Source organism: Mesitornis unicolor, unplaced genomic scaffold (genome assembly GCF_000695765.1).
Source record: "Mesitornis unicolor isolate BGI_N332 unplaced genomic scaffold, ASM69576v1 scaffold16314, whole genome shotgun sequence".
NCBI classification, from domain to species: Eukaryota; Metazoa; Chordata; class Aves; order Mesitornithiformes; family Mesitornithidae; genus Mesitornis; species Mesitornis unicolor.
The window spans coordinates 102,159-120,793 of NW_010180991.1; the positions used below are offsets into that span (position 1 = coordinate 102,159).

The 18,635-nt window shown below is 38.0% G+C and overlaps 1 protein-coding gene across 1 annotated transcript in view; it reads right to left on the minus strand.

Moving 5' to 3' along the window:
- The window catches only part of MDN1 (MDN1, midasin homolog (yeast)), a gene marked incomplete at its 5' end in the record, with an annotated part of 89,492 nt that overhangs the window by 2,549 nt on the left and 68,308 nt on the right, over positions 1-18,635 (minus strand). Inside the window, 24 exons of the mRNA XM_010183284.1 lie at positions 597-660; positions 1,496-1,610; positions 1,704-1,777; positions 2,446-2,620; positions 3,253-3,368; positions 4,310-4,399; positions 6,214-6,371; positions 7,282-7,455; positions 7,992-8,193; positions 8,355-8,456; positions 8,831-8,992; positions 9,249-9,559; positions 10,186-10,321; positions 11,005-11,148; positions 11,376-11,545; positions 12,489-12,630; positions 12,849-12,986; positions 13,119-13,280; positions 13,642-13,814; positions 14,033-14,179; positions 14,517-14,743; positions 15,295-15,774; positions 17,010-17,125; positions 18,211-18,316. Of these exons, the coding sequence (XP_010181586.1) occupies positions 597-660; positions 1,496-1,610; positions 1,704-1,777; positions 2,446-2,620; positions 3,253-3,368; positions 4,310-4,399; positions 6,214-6,371; positions 7,282-7,455; positions 7,992-8,193; positions 8,355-8,456; positions 8,831-8,992; positions 9,249-9,559; positions 10,186-10,321; positions 11,005-11,148; positions 11,376-11,545; positions 12,489-12,630; positions 12,849-12,986; positions 13,119-13,280; positions 13,642-13,814; positions 14,033-14,179; positions 14,517-14,743; positions 15,295-15,774; positions 17,010-17,125; positions 18,211-18,316 (3,884 nt within the window). The remainder of the gene's footprint in view (positions 1-596; positions 661-1,495; positions 1,611-1,703; positions 1,778-2,445; positions 2,621-3,252; positions 3,369-4,309; positions 4,400-6,213; positions 6,372-7,281; positions 7,456-7,991; positions 8,194-8,354; positions 8,457-8,830; positions 8,993-9,248; positions 9,560-10,185; positions 10,322-11,004; positions 11,149-11,375; positions 11,546-12,488; positions 12,631-12,848; positions 12,987-13,118; positions 13,281-13,641; positions 13,815-14,032; positions 14,180-14,516; positions 14,744-15,294; positions 15,775-17,009; positions 17,126-18,210; positions 18,317-18,635) is intronic.

An 18,635-nucleotide genomic window follows, 5' to 3' on the forward strand; every position in this document is an offset into this window, starting at 1 on the left:
CTGCTGCCCCTCAGAGTATCCCAACAGACTGGCCACCCTGTGGCAGAACAGCTGTGGATTATAACTGTGGAGTACTTAACAAGAACTTTTTTGAAATATGAGTGTCACCATGACAAGCTTTTAACTCGCATAAAGCAGCCTTTTAGGCTAAACTGTGGGTCAGCTATGAAATAACAAGCCTGCCAGCTTTTCTGTGAAACTCAAGCAGCTCATGACCTAAATTCACACCACAGTGAAAGGCAGGTAGGAGGCAAACACTTCTCCTCCTCTGAACAGTCTGCTTCTGGATACCTACAGAAATCAAGCTCTCAAAGAGCAGAGCCTTTAACAGGATCTGGAAGCATGACCTGAAGGGAGGCAGGAAGGCCAGCCATGCCCTTTTAATTATGATTAAGTTAGTGAATTATTGACAAATATTAAGTAGGCGGGTTTTGAGCTAAATTTCAACCAAACATTCCTCTTGACAAAGCAAAACCAAAAGCCCTAATACAAGTGATGTCTCAGTGCTGGGAGTCTTTCTGGCAGGACATGGCTTTGGGACTGCAGTGAGGGTTCTGCTGCCATGGCAACAAGCAGCTACACAAAATAAAGCTCACCTGGATTTGTATTTTGAGACAACTGCTGTGCTGCAGCAAACATATTTGCTGATGATTCTAGAAACTGCAGAGGAAACAAATAAGAAGATTAAGTTCTCATAATAAAACAACGAACTCATTATTGATAACTTTTTTAAAGAACACATATTGGTATTTTAAATGCCAAGACAGTTTAGTCTGACCACGTACACAGATACGATCCTTGGCATTTTCATATATTAACTCCTGCTTCAAATTTAGTATTTTTGAACTAGAGAATCTGTAGAAAAGCTTTCAATCTCGACTAAAATTTTTCCAATGCTAACAAACCCATCAAAGCTACAGTAAATCGGTTGAAGTGATTAATGGCATCATTAAAAATTTACATCCTATTTCTGCACTGACTTTTGGCTTCAGCTTGCAAAGGAAGTATCTAGTTACATAGTCTCTATTAAAATTAAGGACACTGACTGTCAAGTCCTCCCAATTTTGGCATTTATAAGATTACCATTGAGCTATTTGGGTCTCCCGTTTTCCATTTAATATTAACAGAAGATCTTATTCAAGTCTGGAAAGTTAAAGAGTGAGTGCAAAAACCTTCCTAAAAGAAGAAAACTTGGCAGCTGTCTAGAAAGTACTAATATAGAAAGTTACTTTCTTCAGGAGTAAGTGAAGTCTGACAAACTCAGAGCCTGACAAACACACAAAACTCTTTCTCTTACTACTGCAGTGAAATCCATGGCTTGAAAACCTCCTGAGCTCCCACAGACTCTGATGGGATTTGGCACTGGTGTACAGACAAGGGTAGGATTGATGGCTTGTACCCAAAATACTGTTTAAGACTCAATACAGAGAAAGATGAATGCTTAGAAGAAGAAAAAGATTTGCAAACCCATTGACCTAGAGGCATTCTCACGTACCTGGGCTATTTTTGTTTTCTTCTGCTGAAATTTGCAGAGACGCAGTATCCGTGTCCCTGACTGGTCGCTGAACTGCTCGTGGAACGGGTGCAGCAGCTGAACAGTCTCTCCAAAGCTGCAGAAAAGAAGAAGAAATTACAGTGTGAAACCAGTACTTAAATTCTGCTCTGAAGTCTTGAAGAAAAGTCAAGATTGCAAATAAACTCACCTACACACCGCAATTTGTCCCACTTCTAGAAGAGTCAGTGCATTTCCAATAACGGCCAGGGATTCATATGCAAGCTATTAAAGAAAAAGGGTACATAAAAAATAGGATATTCCAAGTTTTACTCACAGCTGAGTATTAAATACGAAGAATGTCACTGAAATTCTTTTTCATCACCTAGTAAAATGAATGAAGAGACTTCCTATCCTTTTTCCTGATATAGTTATGCAAGATAGTAACTGCAATAAAGAGACACTAGTTCTACTTCAGGGCTTCAGCTGATTGATTTAGAGATACCACTTCAGGCAGGCTAATGAAATAAACATTCATATATTCATTGAATACGTTCAAATATTCATTGAAATAACTGTTTAGAAGGAAAAATAAAACTGAAAACTATTTTTAATAAATAAAAACCCTAGAAATGAGCTATGATGAACTGATATTTAATCCTCCAATGATCCACAGAGCTAAGCAAGTTTTGGCCTTTTGTAGGCTACAGAAAAAATAGTCTTCTGGTGGATATGTACACCTCTGACAAATGTAACTTCTCTCCTTTCAGCCTTCACTGAACTTTTAGTAACAAATCTCTTTGGCATGAAGTGAGAAGAGTTCAAGTGTGTGGACCAGAAAAAATAACAGCTTCAGAACCACCAGAGTCAGGATTTCCAACAGCCACCAGTTCTGTGCGAAACTCATCCACAACGGGCAGTTTCTTCATACTTTTAAGAAGGCTTTAATTTACCTGTTTCGAGTGATTGTCGATCATACTGGAGGAATCATCAATAGCCAAGCAGATCTGGTACTGGCGTTTACTGGGCTTGGTCCTTCGCAACCAGATCTTATCTTTTCGAAACTGACTGGCAATATATGGGATCACTTTGCGCATGTTCAGTCTCTTTCCTGTTCTGTAGTCGCCTCTAAGAGTTAAGAGAAAGACACAATGACAGAGATTATCTCATCTGTATCATTCTGGAAATACTGGCCTATGCAGCACGTGCAGCAAAATAATAAAATTTTGTCAAATATAACTTAAAAAATAGTAAAATTAGTAGTTCAAATATGAATATTTAGGTATAGATTAAAAAAATCTAACATTTTTAATGCAAGATAGATACTCAGTGTTTATAAATGAAGTTCTTAAATCTAGCCACCTGAAATGGAAACAAGACCTTGAATTTAGACTCCTCCAGTCTGAAACAAGTCTAGATCTCTTAAAAAAGTCATCACTTAATGTTAAAACAACATAGAACATCTTGACATTTAACATAATCCTTGACTCAACAGCACTTCACAGATTTAAGTTGGTTAGATCACCTGTTGCACAGAACAAAAAATAGGAGGCAGTATCCTCAGGGTACCTACTACTCCATCACATTTGCATTTCATAAAATAACCTAGTGTTTCCATACAGAAGTAAAATTAATGCATTTGCAAATAGGAATAATTGCTATAAAACAAGAACAATATAGAGCTGCAGTTGTACAGAAGTTAAAGTCCCCCAAAATGAGGAGCTTAAAGAAATTAGAAGCCACAGAAAGACCCAACTTACTTCAATTTGGCTGCCTGAGTGGGTTCCAGTATGAGTCTCAGCTGCTCACAAAGCTGCTGTGACAGAGGAGCTGTCAGTACTAAATACCTCTGCCACAACTGTGCTGCTTCCTTCTCCTACAACATCATACATCAGAGAAGGAAATAAAAGTGAGTTAAGGGAAAACACAAAACCACAACCAACCAAAAAATTGGGTAGCACTGCCTAAAAGAAGAAAACAAACCTCAGTGTACCAAGGGGGAGGCAGTAGGTAACTCTCAGCTGAAACTGAGAGTGTGTCTTGTGAGCACTCTACAAAGATGACAATTTGTATTCAACTTAGGAGGTGTCTTGCTGCTAGAAAGCTGTGACGGGCAATGACAATTCCTCTAGGAGTGCACAGAGCAACTGTGGCACTGCTGTTGATACAAGAAAGTCTTCTAACAGCCAACATCTGATAGCTGGTATCACAGCAAGGCAAGCTGTAAGTCTACTGCATTCTCTGTTAGCCACCCAAAATAATATTACTTATATTAATTATAATTCAGCCGAATTATCAAGTCTCTATACTGGCAATTTTAGTCAAGAATGACTTCCAAATACGGTTTGCCATTCCTAACTAGGGCAACTAGAGCAGTCAGAGCAAGTATCAGATTCTGGCTCTGCTGTTGGTTAGCTCAGACTACACCACTGCAACTGAAACATCATAACTTTGTGAAAGTGGTGTCCAGCACTTAACTGCAGGTGACAACTCAAAATGGAAGGAGCGTGGCAGGGCTGAGAAAAATGTTTCTAACTATGCAAGTTTTAGAAGTTATTATCAGCACAGTAACATTTTGCAAACAGCACACAGCACATTCAAAATGAGATCTGAAACACACCATTCTGCTTTAAGAATAATGGGGTTTTCTTTCAGAATATATTAACTGTAACAATAAAACCAGCATCTAAATAATGCAATTTTGAATATTTAGAATCCAGCCTGCTCGGCTTCCTCAATGCTTCAGCAGTAAAACAAGATGAAATAATACAAGGAAGGATTCTTATGAAAGTTTTATACCAAAACAAGGTCACAAACCTCATCTGGAGTTCCAGACTGCTGTGTCTGCCACGCTTCCAGCTGCCTTTCAAGTTCCTTTCTTAGTTCTTCAGGATCTCTAATGATGTGCTACAAGTGTAGTTATGAGATTTATGAGACAGTAAAATAAGTTCACACATCTGGTGATCTCTACACTACAGCAAACTCTAAAAAAAGTAGGAGGCATTCTTATTCTTTTAGACACAAAAATACCTGAAAAAAACTTTAATGAAGATTCTAAATCTCCATTTCTCATAGCTTCCATGTGCAGGAACAATAAATACCTCCCTGCAAATACCTGTGTATGTGATACAATCAACATAAAAACTAAGCTAGGAACATCGATGATGCAGACACTGAAAATAAGCAAATAGAGAACTTCAAGATAATTCATTCAAATTCTCTTGACAAAGACCAGTTTTAATGACAGCATAATGGAGATCCAATGAATATTACTTATCTAGTATCTTCCAAAATATATGCTTCAGTTAATTAGTTTTTTTTTTAAAGCTTCATTCAAACCACTTTCAAGGTTTGAATGCCTCCTTCCTCTTTACCTGCCAGCAAATGCCATTGGATAAGCCATTCTGTTAAAGGACATCCAAGCTTTATTACACTTCAACTTTGATTGTGCTCCTGACTTGTAAAAACCATCGTTTAGCCAAACAGCAGTATATAGTGTTACAAACAGTAGTATATGGTCTTATGAACCCCATAACTTGTGGGTTTGCTAGACTAAGAGAAATAAGCCTATGAATGCACACTCAACAGTACCAGTAACTTCTCATTCCCCAGGAACCAGCAGCAGCAGGAGCCCCTCTGGCCACCTACTGTGGGTTTAATGAAGGAGGAAGAATGTACATGGAGGAGCGGGGGCTGCTTCCCTCTCCCTTTTGCTGAAAGATGAGAACTTCCCAGCAGCGTTTCTCCCTTCCTCTTTAACTGGTGCTGCAAGAGCTCCCTCTCCTGTTTCAGGTTCTGCATGTCAACTGAAAAACCAAAGGCACTTAACTATTCTGACAACAGGAGGACACTCTTGGATTCAGCAGCCTTCTTCCAAAGAGCTGCGCTATTTGGCATTAAGGTGGAAATACCAGGTAGAGCTGGCACACAGTCCTTTCTGTGTGGTGCACAGAAACAGTAAAAGACTGCCCTTCCAAGTATGTACTAGAGACACACTGTTATAAGCATGAAAAGTCAATACGTTTAAAGAACAGACACTGAAAATATTCTTACTTAATCAATTGGTCATCCACCATCAACTGCTTCTATGTCATAGCTCTTTATGATAAAAATGTGCTTTTCACAGCTAGCAGTTTGCACTGGGAAACTGCAGTGAAATGTGTGTGAAATGTGAAAACTGAGTGTTCAATGAAGCTCTAGGATTGTTTAGGCTATGCTAATCTTTGTTTAATTAAGACATTCATAAAAGGCTCACAAAAGTTCTCTAATACTTGCAGATCAGCTTTTTCTGAGGAAGTAATGCATTGTGATGAATTTACTGAGGTGAATTCTTTGTCCCCAACAGTATTTTAAGGTCCTTGATACCTGGTTATCTCATCACTGAAAAAACAAACCCTTGCTCATTGCTTTCCACACTAGCTAAGCATTTGATCAGCAGATTTAACTGAGCAAAGCAGTTCTTGACAGGTAGAAAAACAAAAGCTTTTTTTTTTTCTTTAAGAAGAGTGAAGATGAGTAGGAATTGCAATTTTAAAGTCTTCATGCAGCTGCATATGCAACACTTGGTCATGTTTTACTTTTCTGCTAAAGAGCAGCAAGCTACTGAGTTGTCTGAATGAAAGCAACTCTAACTTTCGCATTCACAGAGTTTCATTAGTTCATGTCAAATAAAACACAGTTTCTACTACTGTAGTTGTAAGACGATGCACTGGGTATCATACCTGGGGAGTGTCCGTCAAAAACTGATGGGCTGTATGTATGGTCGAGTCCTTGCTTCTCTCTGGCTTCTCTTCAGTCACCTTTGGTAGCTTTTCTGTGTTAGAGTCATTGACATCCTCTGAGTCCAAAGTCTGAATCTCTGGCTCCGCTTCACCTGGTCCTGCAGTCACAAAACTCTTTACTAACCTTGTGGATCACACATAATACAAGAACCAATGCTGTATATTCACTTTACAAAAAGTGTCTCACATGCTTTGTAGTGCAACACAGAGTGAGTTTGTTTGTTTGTTTTAAAGAGAAGTGCACAAATTTTACAACAAACAATTCCAGGAATAGGAAGAATATAAAACGTCGTAACTCACTGGAACTGATAAATATGCAGAAAATCATTCAAAATTTCAAGCTTCAGTGCCATTTACTTAGATTCATCAAGATTAAATACTTCTGTTGTAATTGGCAAGAAATATTTATTTATATCTAGCCTATTTTGCTTGTGTGGGTTGTGTGGCTAAGTCAGACCTATCTTCTCATCTACCAACCATTTGCATTTAATAACCATTTTCTGTTCAGTTGCTCAGTTGTGCTTCATTCTCACTTAAGAAAGAGAGCAGTGAGACAGCGGCACTGGTGCTGCCTCACTGGATGTCGTTCAGACCAGCACCTCAACTTCTTGATGCTTTCTCAAAAGTTACACACAATAAAGTTGAGTTGTGTGGCACGGATGCTAGTGACACTGGAACGCAATGCTGCGTGCCTGTTAATTGAGTGAACTGGCATTGTGTCCAACAGTGGGAAATGGTTTGCCTTTTACTTCTTCAAAGAAGCGGATAAAGATTAGAGACCATTAACTTGAAAGCAAGCAGCAAACCCCTCTGTCACTCAACCAATTTAGCAAAGGCTCACGCTGGTTACTAGGGAGGAGTAAGAATTCTGCTCCAGAAAAGTCAATTAGAGCAGATGTTTTAGTCTTGCAAAACACACACATCCATTACACACAAATAAAAATACCTACACATACATTTAAAGATGCACATCAGCATACATTTAGAATGTTTTTTAAGTTAATGTACCAGGAGTTTTAGTGTCAGTAGACGTCTTTTTTTCTGGCTTCAGCTCCTCTGTGTCTACTGCTGTGAGATCCTCATTGTTCTGCATTTCTGTTTCCATAGCGGCATCTTCAGAATTGCCTTCTTCCTTTTCTTCAAGAGGCATAACAGGTTTCTCCTGCTCCTTGCTAGCTACATCTGTAAAAGGCAACACGACTTAAGGAGAAAGAGGAAGGAAAAGCAGCCTGAACTGCAGAAGAGATCTGAGCTACTGTCTCAAACCTCAGTTTTATCTTTCACTGTGCTGTGCCATGTTGTGTCAATGAGCTATTGCCCCAACAACCTGATGAATAAAATAGACTAGTTACTTAAAAAAAAAAAAGCAATTTAACTAAATTTAGAGGAATATTTTTAAAGAGACAAATTTATTTGATACAAAATAAAGAACCTTTTGTGTTATCCTAAATATTTTGCATGTGTGGTAGCAGTTTGAGCTTCAAAATAAGAATTATTTTTAAGAGTCAATTCAGTATTTTCAAAAATATACTATTATTAATTTGAACCTGACTGACAAAGAGTAGCACTTACTGCAATGAAATGGGGCTACATCTTAAACCAAAGCAAGGATTATTAAACATAACTTTAAAACAATGCACTCGGAAAACTACAGTGAATAGGAGCACTGCAGGATTTGATTCTGCAACAACTCTTTACAGCCAGAAATACCACCATACCATATGTCTGTGCATCATAGCATTTGGAGCCTTGTTTAATATGTTCAAATGCATCAGCCTCCTCCACGTTTTGTTTAGGCTGAGTTATGTCCTGCTTTGCTTCACTGCTGGTTTCTATGGTTCTCAGTCGCTTGTGAACGCGTTCGTTGTGATCTCCCATCGAGCGCTCATTGTCTGCCTGACCAGGTTTCCTCTTGAAACTCTGAGAAAGCAAATTAACACCATGAACTTCAAGTGAGGTGCAACCAAACACCAATTAGAACAAGAGTTTTAACAAAGAAACTGAGTCCTGCATATTTGCTGGTTAATATTAAGATATTCAAATAAAAATAATAAAAATAATCATAAAAACTAGAGATGAACCTGGGTATTTTTTCTGCTTTGCTTCTGAGAAGCCATCCGGGACATGCGTGTGGATTCATGGCCCTCTGATTGATTTGCACTTGAAGCTCCACTTCCATATTCCTGAAAGACCAAAAAAATAGCAATGGTAACTGGAAATGGATTTAGCAACTGTCGAATACATGTTTGAGAAGTTAAACTGCAACGCCGTGCTACCTTCTGTTGAGAATGACAAACAGCTCACAACTGCAAGTAGCATTCTTGTGGAGGGTAGACAAGACAGTTCTGCAGCTCAACAATTGGCCTCAACTTACCACGCAGTTTTCACTGCTGTGAAGGTATCAAACACTGTCTTCATTTCTTTTAGTGACTCTACAACTGGTGTTCTAAAAATGGACTTAGACAATTCCTAAAAATATGGCAGCAGTTCCTTGATTGTAACTTGAAAACACATTCACAGCATTTTTAACTAGGACTATTTTAACTAGGTCATTTACCTCTTTAGACTGGTCTCTTTCTGAAGCCTCTCCAGCCAGCTCAACAGCACTGTCACTCTGCAGGTTTTCCTGCCCAGTCTGCCCTTGTGTTTCATGCTCCATTCTTTCCTCAGGCTCAGGAAGCTGTTCATCTGCCTCTGAATTATCTTTACCCTCTTCTTCCTGAAATAACATCAATTTATTTTGACATTCTAAAAAACCTTGGCAAACAGAAGGCCAAGGAGGTAACAGGAATACAGGTGACAAATATACCAGTTTAATCATAAGCACACCTTTTATCTTGACAAAGATTCTCACTAACATTACACCTACTGAATGTCAAATTTGTTTCAGAACACCATAAAACACACCCATTTCTTAAGTGTTGAATAAAGTAATTAAAAAAAAAAAAATCAGGCTTTTATTTATTACACTCTACCTGAGGTTGAAGACCTTGGTCAGCAGCAGAGATTCCCTTATCTTCAGCAGAATAATTTTTTTCCTCATCAGGTTGTTGTGATTCTTCCTCCTCCTCTTCTGCTACATCCTCAGCATTCCCTGCATTTTCTTCTTGATCATCAGCATCATTGTCCCCTTCATCTTCTTTCTCTTCTTTATCTTCAGAAATGCCTTCTTCAGCTGGTTCTGCATCTCTTTCTGCCTCACCACTATCCTCTTCATTTTGTTCTTCTGTCTTCTCTGCCTCACTTAAATCAACGGGTTGCTCATCTACTTCAAAAGCATTCTCTTCTGGATTTAAAAAAAACCAGAAAGGTATACAAAACTTTCAGTGAATGACAGAGACAAAGAAGATTACAGACATTTGGAATAAAATTGTCCAGCCTATATAAAAAAAAAAAAATCTTAAAAATACTAGAATTCTATAGAGATAATCTATGATTTTTATATAGCAGAAAATTTCTTTAAGTCATAATTGGTATCTAACTAACAAAACACTAGAATGAATTTCCATTAACTTCCTTTAACAAAATATTCTTGAGGGTCAGTTGACTTTTGAGTACAAATGCTTGTAAATACCATAGAAAAAACTGAAATCACAAAAGCACCTGGATAATGAAATACGGAGCTGTTAGCATAAATTAGGGTGTATCACTTGGATAACACAAGAAAGTCTGGTCCACAGCATACATGAAAGGGAAGAAAAAGAAAATGCTGTGATCCTGAGTTCTTATCTGGCCTGCACTCGGTACATTGTATTTTCATACACAGAAGTGAACTTGCAGCTTCTTGTTACACAGAACCCCTCCACCACCTCTCTTCTTTGTACAAAGAAAAAGAGCTCATTATCTGGTTGTTCCCTGCCTGTTTCCATCTGGCTTTCATCTAGGAAGCTGTAGAGAGATTTTCAGCAGTACCTTCATCTTCTTCCTCCTCCTCACTCTTCTCATCGTTCTCCAGGTTCAAATTATCAGGAAGGTCCAAAGGTTCAATTTCAGGCTCCTTTTCTTGCTGACCATGATAGGGATCTACTTCGTTCTCATCATACTCACGCTGTCAGCAGAAGAATGGGGGGTTGGAGGGGAATAACAGGTACATAATGAGCGGAGGAAAGGCAAAGATGAGAATACTATTGATTTCTCTGGGACGCAGAAATACTGGATACAGTATTACATTCCTATAAGTTAAAAACAGATTTCCAGTGGTACACATCCTCACGTATAAAGAGCAGAAAAAAATAATTTCAGCAAATGGATTTACATAAATTGGTGGTACTTAAAACCAGCAGTTTTGTGTTCAGAATCAAATTTTCCTAGCTGAAAGATCCTGAACAGAATCGCGCTTTTGCAGATGGTAAATGCACTCTTGAGTGCTGTGCAGAGTCTTCAAGCACAATGTATACTGATTTTTGGGATGAGTCCCGCTGACTTAAGGTGTTTTTGTTGCTAAACACAAGAGAACAAGAATTTTTAAGCTTTGTCCATCAAAGCAACAATTCAGTGTAAAGCCTGTTCTGGCAGCCATTACAAGTTCAGGTTTGTGCAAATTCTTTCTTGATTATAGATCAGAAAATATACATATAATGAATATAACACGGTTCACTTTTAAATCTGAAATTAACTTTTCAGTGCACTTCACTATTTAATGAAGAGCTTTTCCAATTCTCAGAAGCACAAGATGAGCAACAGAATATGGTTTAACAGCGAGATACTCTATGTATTCCAAAGCATTTTTACCTCATCAATTTGCTCATGGATTTTCTCTTTGTTTCCATTGTCCTCCTCTTGTTGCTCTTTTTCCTCATCCTTGGGAGGCTGCTTTTTATTATCCTTGTTTCCTGTGCCCAAATTGTCATCTTTTGCAACAAGCTCTGAATCCTCCTATTAACCAACAAATGCAAAAGGAACTCAGTTATGCTGCCTGCTTCTCAAAGTCTGAGAAAAGACATCATCTCCTACCCTAAAAAGACAATACTAAATAAAACTTGTGATACACTCAAATTATCCCTTTCCAAGACCAAGAGCTATGGCAAAGGAGTTCATGGTCTAGATCACATCAAGTTAACAGTGTTTAATTCCTTTGATACCCTTATTCCCATACTTTTTACCTCATCCATTCCTGGTCCAGTTTCTTCTGTTTTACTACCAGCATCTTCATCATCATCTTCATCTTCATCCCCCCAGAGCCTCTCATCCAGTTTGTCATCCGCTTCAGCATTATCAAGATCTCCCATCTTCTTGTCCAGCTCCTCCTCTTCATCTGAATTTTCATCATTTTCTGTGCACAGTTCAGAATATGTTTCAGTACAGAAGAGACAGAGCGAACCTTTTTGTTAGCTTCAAAAACAAACCAGCACCAGTCATACTTAGCACCTTAACTGCATAGGGTGATGACATTAACTGATGCAGAAAGAGACACACATGCACTAACACCCAGAAAAGCAGGGTCCTAATGATGCAGTTCAGTGTTCTCTTGGACATACAGACACACACAGCATTCTCTCCCCTAGACTAACAAACCCCAGGGGCAAAACTTGGATTATTTAAACTCTCTCTTCCTTATCCTCCCTGTCCTCCATTTTCAAAACATTTTGGTATTACTGGTAGGGGGAAGGTCCATTTCTGTTCATTAGTTTGGGAATTTGTTTTCTTATGCAGATGAATTTATTTTTGACATTTTATCAGATTTGAAGGTAGATTAGCATTACTATAATTTATAAGCCACATTAGGTTCAGAAGTTCAAGCTGTTACCCTTTGAAGTAAAGAACTGCTACTTTTTGGGTGAGTAGCCACTTGAATCAATCTATCAAATGTCACTATTTTTTCCATTTAAAAAGATAAATTCTTTTCATTGCTTAAAACTTAACTTCAAAATGTGACTGATGAAGCTATTGCTAACTACAGCCAAATTCTCGAGTATTTTGTTGATCTTCAACAGCTCTGCAAAGTCAGGGACTAATTGTAAAACGCATCTATAGGTTAGCTCAAAGCAGGAAGGGAGAATCATATCCCTTCATTCCAAAACCATCACAGTAAAAGAAGGGATTATTTTTTGTACACTTCTTAGCATTTGTATTAGTACTTCTTGGTACTCGTACACATGGCACTACACCATTGCTGAACGCTGACTCTTCAGTATATCCATTACATGAAAGTATCAACCATTATTGGACTCATCTGTAACATTTCTTATAAGTCTGCCATAGCGGAAGGACCAAACCTTTTTCCTCCTGTTCTCCATCATGCATTTTTCCTTCAAAGTCTTCTGACATTTCAATTGCATTGTCTTCTCCTTCAATGTCTGGTTTAGAATCTTGATCCTCTTTCTCCTTCTCTTCACCTTTTTGAAAACTGTCTTCTATCTGAATTATTGGTAAAGCCAAAGATTACAATGGATCTTGACTATATATTAAAGCACCACAACAATATTTTTAGAAGTTTATATACAAAGGTAAAAGCCAACCTAAATAGGAGACTGGAAGTAACTTCAGATTTCTTTTACCTGAAACATCCACAATATGGACTTCATGGGCTTTTTCAGTTTTGCTTGAATGAAACAAGAACAACCCTAAACACTTGCCTGGTCTTCACTTTCTATTTTGTCGCTCACATCCTTCTTGCCTTCTCCTTCTCCGATGCCACCGTCCTCGTAATCGTGAAACTGTGTTGCTCCCTCTCCAGCTTCATCTTCAAGTAATTCTTTAGGCAGACAAAACCCCTACAGAAGCAAACAGAAACTGAAAACTTTCTGTGGTAGCAAGTAAATCTTTCAGCTTAGTTTCTACATAAGACTTTTGTATGCATTAAATATATGCTTACTATGTATCTGCTGTTCTTTCTAGTAACTTACCTTTTGGGCAAGCTCTGTAAAAATGCTAGTTAGAACAGAAAGCAGTTTTCCAGTGCTCCTGTGAGATGCCAGTGAAACAGTGAGGTAGAACAGGATGAGGTCTGAGTACTTGCAGAGCATGGGCTTCAGACGCACCAGCAAATAGCAGGACTGGTTGAAGAACTGCAGTTAAGACCAAAGAACAGCTGTCAGACGTGACTGTGTACACACGGAGATGCACCTCACTGATGACAGAGGCTGAAAACAGATGCTCAAACCAGAAACATCAGTAGGCAAGTTTAAAAACAATTTCTAATGTTTCCAGAGCTTTTTCTAGATTTTCACAAAAACAAACTTTTCTCTTACTAAAGAAACATCTGGCTTTTGCACTACAGCAAGAACCTATATTTGGCCATAATTCTCACATGCTTCTTGTTCTAAGGTATTGGACAACAAGAAGCAATGCACTTTTAACCACCAAAGTTCACAATTTCTAATCTATTTGAGACCCTCTAAGCCCAAAAACTCTTGAGAACAGTTTTACCTTATGTTTATCTGAAGTGTAATCTTCACCATAAGATTTCAGGTTCTCCAGGAGTTCTGAAACAGCTAAAATTGCTTTTTGCATGTGCAAAGAATCCAAATCAGCAGAGAGATCTTCATCCAAAAGCTTAGTTATATGTCCTGCTTTAATCACATCAAATGAGGCTGCATCTTCTTTGTTTGAAATACACAAAAAATACGGAAATCAAGTCAGACATTTAAAAATTGTTATAGAAAACAATCTGGAATTATCCATCCTATTTAAATAGTGTCTATTAAAATGCCAATTTCCTTATGTATTGGTACCTTCACTAGACACACAGCTTGAGGAACTTCCAGGCCTGCATAGTTTAAACTCTCCTCCTCCCCCTTAAGTAAAGTAACAAAATTACCATTTTCCTCTGGACATTTTTCTTCCTCTCTTCCATCCTCCTGTTTTCTCTCTACCAGACACTGGATAGCATACAGAACAGCATGGATAACAGCCTCCACTTTTGCTGAGAAGTGCTCCACAAAGTCTTCATCTGACCATTGATTTCCTTTTGAACCATAACACAGGCAGTTTTACATAGAAATACATTAAATTACAGGCTACCATGTTTTCCTGTTCAAGGGGTATGATAAGCACTATGCAATTTTTACTACATAGTTCTACTAAAATCTCCTTGCTAATCCCAGCCTACAACTATAGTGTAGGATCTGTCATCAACAGTGACTAAGGGGGAAAAAGATATTATTGTACAAATTAAGTCTGGACTAAATTTTGCAACTTTTTCTGGATATCCTAATAAACATGGACATGGCTCTGCAATAACCAGACTAATTAATTCTTATATCTTTATCTAAATTACAAAACCAGCAGAATATTGTCCTTACCACTGCAATTTGACATGGTAGCAAGAAGCTGTGTTCTCCAGGCTGTGAAGTCTGCAGATGTATTATTAACTTCTTCCTGTATATACTTCAGGCTCTTGATTAGGGCCATCTGGTTTGCAGCTTGCCTGCCTTCCTCATTTGGAAGAAACAGGGACTCTATCCCTTGTAACTGAGCTGAGACTTCCAGCAAACAACTCATAGCTGATGTGCAAACTTCAAAATCTCTCCTGCAACAAGAAATACCATTAAAACACCATACTGAAAGAAAAGCACACAGTTCAATTCAAGATTAAATCTTTTCAAGGGGCACAGATGAGGAGGAGGCAGCTGATCTCTATCTTGAGCTTTTTAAATAAGAAGTTTGACAACAAGCAGATATACCACTTACACTGTTTGAAGCGGAGAGAAAACAAAGATTATTATTACTAAATAGGCTACAGATTTCCTTTAAAAAAAAAAATCTTCATTAAATTGACATGTGAAATTTACCTCATTAACTACAGAGCTATGGGGATGAAATCCCAGGAAACCAAAGAAACTGAGAAGCTGAGATGGACCAATTTTTTTCCTGACTTGTCAGGGGAGTAGGAGAAATCACATGCATTTGTTTAAAAAGCCAGGCACTGCATTTTGCAAGAAAAATGAATGGAAACTAGCTTCAGGAGCACCTGAACACTCTTTTCAAGATATACATAGGCAAACATTTTAAAGATGACTTCATACATCTTATGTGAACATAAAACTTAGAGATTCTATTTCATGCACGTGTAGAACTCACCAGGAATAAAATAAGGTCTCACACGACTGTTGTCTTATTTTGTCCACTTCTGCTTTCATTGCCTTCACATTTACCAGCATTGCAGTCAGTTGTGCAGTTACCTGCAGCCATAACTGATCCTTATTTCGCATCCTGCATCCAGGAGGCAGTTGCTCGATGGTTACTGGAGACAAGTATTTTAGCTCTGAAGGAATTAGGTCAGGTATTCCTGTAAAAACATTTCTCATTTCAGGTCCTGAACTCTGAGAAGTGTTTGTTTTGACATCTGTCCTTTCACTGTCGCTGCACTTCATTAACTCTTCTTTTGGGCAGCACTGTACAAACCAAGACAGCTCCTCGAGAACCATCATGCACTGCATGGAAAGCTGCTGCAGTTTGTCAGTCCAGCGTTGAATACTGTCTTGAGGAGGAAATGCTACATTATATTCTCTGTCAGCAGTCAACCTTGAATCTATCTCTTGTATACAGCTCAGGAGGTTCCTGGTTAAAAAGAAAGGAGGAAAAGTTACAGTCACTGAGTTTTGTGTTAGACTTCCCTTTTAAAAGCTCAACCTTCAGACTAAATTCATAAAAGATTTTGATAATATTGATTCAGTGCAAGTCAAACTTTTTTGGAAGAACTAAAATGATAGTGTTCTTTTAAAAAAGGTTTTGTTTAATGAATGAATTTCTCTCCATTGCATGTAATCGAATTGTCCTGAAAACAGGGCTTTGTGATATTTCTCAGAATCTACACCATCTTCTCAAACAATCCTTAAACTCTTGGCCTGATACTCAAATATTGTTTATTTTCCTCCAGTATAAAAACAAATTAGATTCTAACACACCTTCATTCTCTAAAGTGCTGTGTAACAGCCCGTAACAAATGATTAATCTGATTTGCAGTGAAAGTCACAGCAACACAGGTGAGTGTCTCAGAAGTATTACTATATCTGCAACTGTAAAGTTGAGGAGTTTGTATTTTGGGCTTTTGTTTTGTTGGGGTTCTTTTTGTTTGTTTTTCCAAATTTCCTAGGATTAATATAGATTTTGCACCAGTAATCTCCTGTCTAGATTTCCATCCCTCTACAAAGGAAATAGCTCCTGACCTGACTCCAGAAAGTTTTATAGATTTTATCACGCTAGTGATGAGCAAGAACAGGGGAGTTTGCAGTGAAACTGAGGAGTGGAGCAATCAAGTAAGAAAGGATTCTTATACACTTCTCCTTTTACAGCTTTGACACAAGATCTAGTATCTCCACATTTCTAGAACTCTCCTTAGTAAGCTGTTGAGATTTTTAAAATCTTGCCTCAAAGTGCCATCCAGATAATTTATTTGCTCCAGATCAAACCAACAACTTGAACATAGCCAAAATTTACTTCAGCCAATACCAAATGACAGACATTTAACAATCTATAGGTTTAACTCTGTAATTAACTACAGTAATGATTTTGTGGTCTTCACGTATGCCTAACTTGTTTTCCCAAATTATTTTGATTCCAAAATATTGGCTCCAATAACATGATAAACAATACCTAACCCCTTTTATTGCCCTCCCCTCTTGCCCTCCTTTTAAAAGTCTTTTCTATTTAGGCTTAGCAGAGGGTAGAAGAGAAATGGGGAAATAGAGGGAAGAATTTTATTTTCTTCTACCTTGTTTTCTATCTTTTTTGAACTGAATTGCTTACTGTCAAACCCCTTGCCAACCATGTAAGTGTTGGAAAATGCAAAATACCTCAGTAAGATCCACTGTTCTGTCAATGCGGTAAGAGATCGTCTCTGTCTGACGAGCACCTGCATGAGGTGTGCAGTGAACCCTTTGCATCGTTCAATGCTACCTAGTCCAATATCCTAAGGAAAACAGACACAGAAAAAGCAGGAGGGAACAGTTAGATGAATAAGCAGACAACAGTGTTCTCTGTGCCTCCTTCACTGGGCTGACTGAAAGGTAATGGTTTAATCAAACAAGTCTTAAAATGCATACAAAAAAGTTACAGTTATTACAGTTTCTCCTTCATTTTTCTGCATCTTCCATATATCCTGCATACAAATTTGATTTTCAAGTAGCTTCTGCAACAAGTCATATTAGATTGCACTCCACTGCAGTGATTCCTACCAGGAATTCAGTTCCAAGAGTAAAGCTATCTTAAAATAAATTATTAAAATCTGAAGAGATACCAGCCTAAATTTTTACATTCGCAACCATTGCTAAAACCACTTCCACAATTCATTTTACCAAATTTATTGACAATTACTTCCACTCCTTTCATTAGGAGGGGTCCCATTTTAAAGCTCAGAATAAATGCTCACAGCACAGAGCAAAACTGATCACAGCTATGTCCCATTACCTATGGCCATCATCAGCTGTGACCTTTGATGAGATCATGCTGTAAAATGAGGGGTGAAGCACAGTGAGAGAGAAAGAGCATCTGACAGAGATCCCTTTTTCCTGGAATACTGGAAAAGTGGTTACTGATTTGGCAGAGCTCATTTGTTCCTTCTACGATTTTAGACCAGTTTTTAAGCAAGGAAATATATCAGCACTTTTTGTGTTAGACACAGGCTCCAGAAATGCCCAACTATAAATCTCAACTGATTTTTTTCATGAGCACCAATAATCTTGTTTCCCAAACAAGGTTTGATTCAGCATGTTGAGAGTTTCCTTCATGAACAAAAGGAAGCAATCTGGGATCTGTTGGGATGAAAGATACTGTAACATCGAACAGATCATTAACTTAGTTCACTACATTGATACTGTTTGTCATAAAACAACAAGTTTTAAAATGCTGCAATTCATGATTGGTCCCAAAATACCTTATTTTGTATCATATTACAGAACATAGCGTTATCTCACATTTCTAGGGGAAAATTTCACTCCAAGTTGCTAAAATAAACTGAACAGAAGAGGAATTTTATTTTTACTTTGGTGTTTTTACCTTGGCAGGTGCTAACAATGCTGTCTGAAGCCTAGAGTGGCGTGCAAGGGACCGATAGAAGTACTTCTGGCATCCATCCCAGGCAGAAGAAATCTCTGTCAGCAACCTGACAGAGCACAAAAAAAAGTTTGCTATCAGAAAGGTATATAACTTCAGTACCTCAGTACCTTTGCTTACAATTTGTTATTTTGCAAATGTACCGATCTTCTAATTCTTCATTTTCTCCACAAGTATTCTAGTCTTAAGAAAGCATTAAACTCTAAGCAAAATCTTTATCTTTGAATATCATTTAGCACTTAAATAGCAATGATTTTTTTCTTCCACCCATGCAGCTAAATCCAGCTTGATAGGGAAGCCTTTATTTTTTGGCCTTAATGAAATATACTGTAAACTAATCATGTACATCTGAGGAGGACAGTAACAAG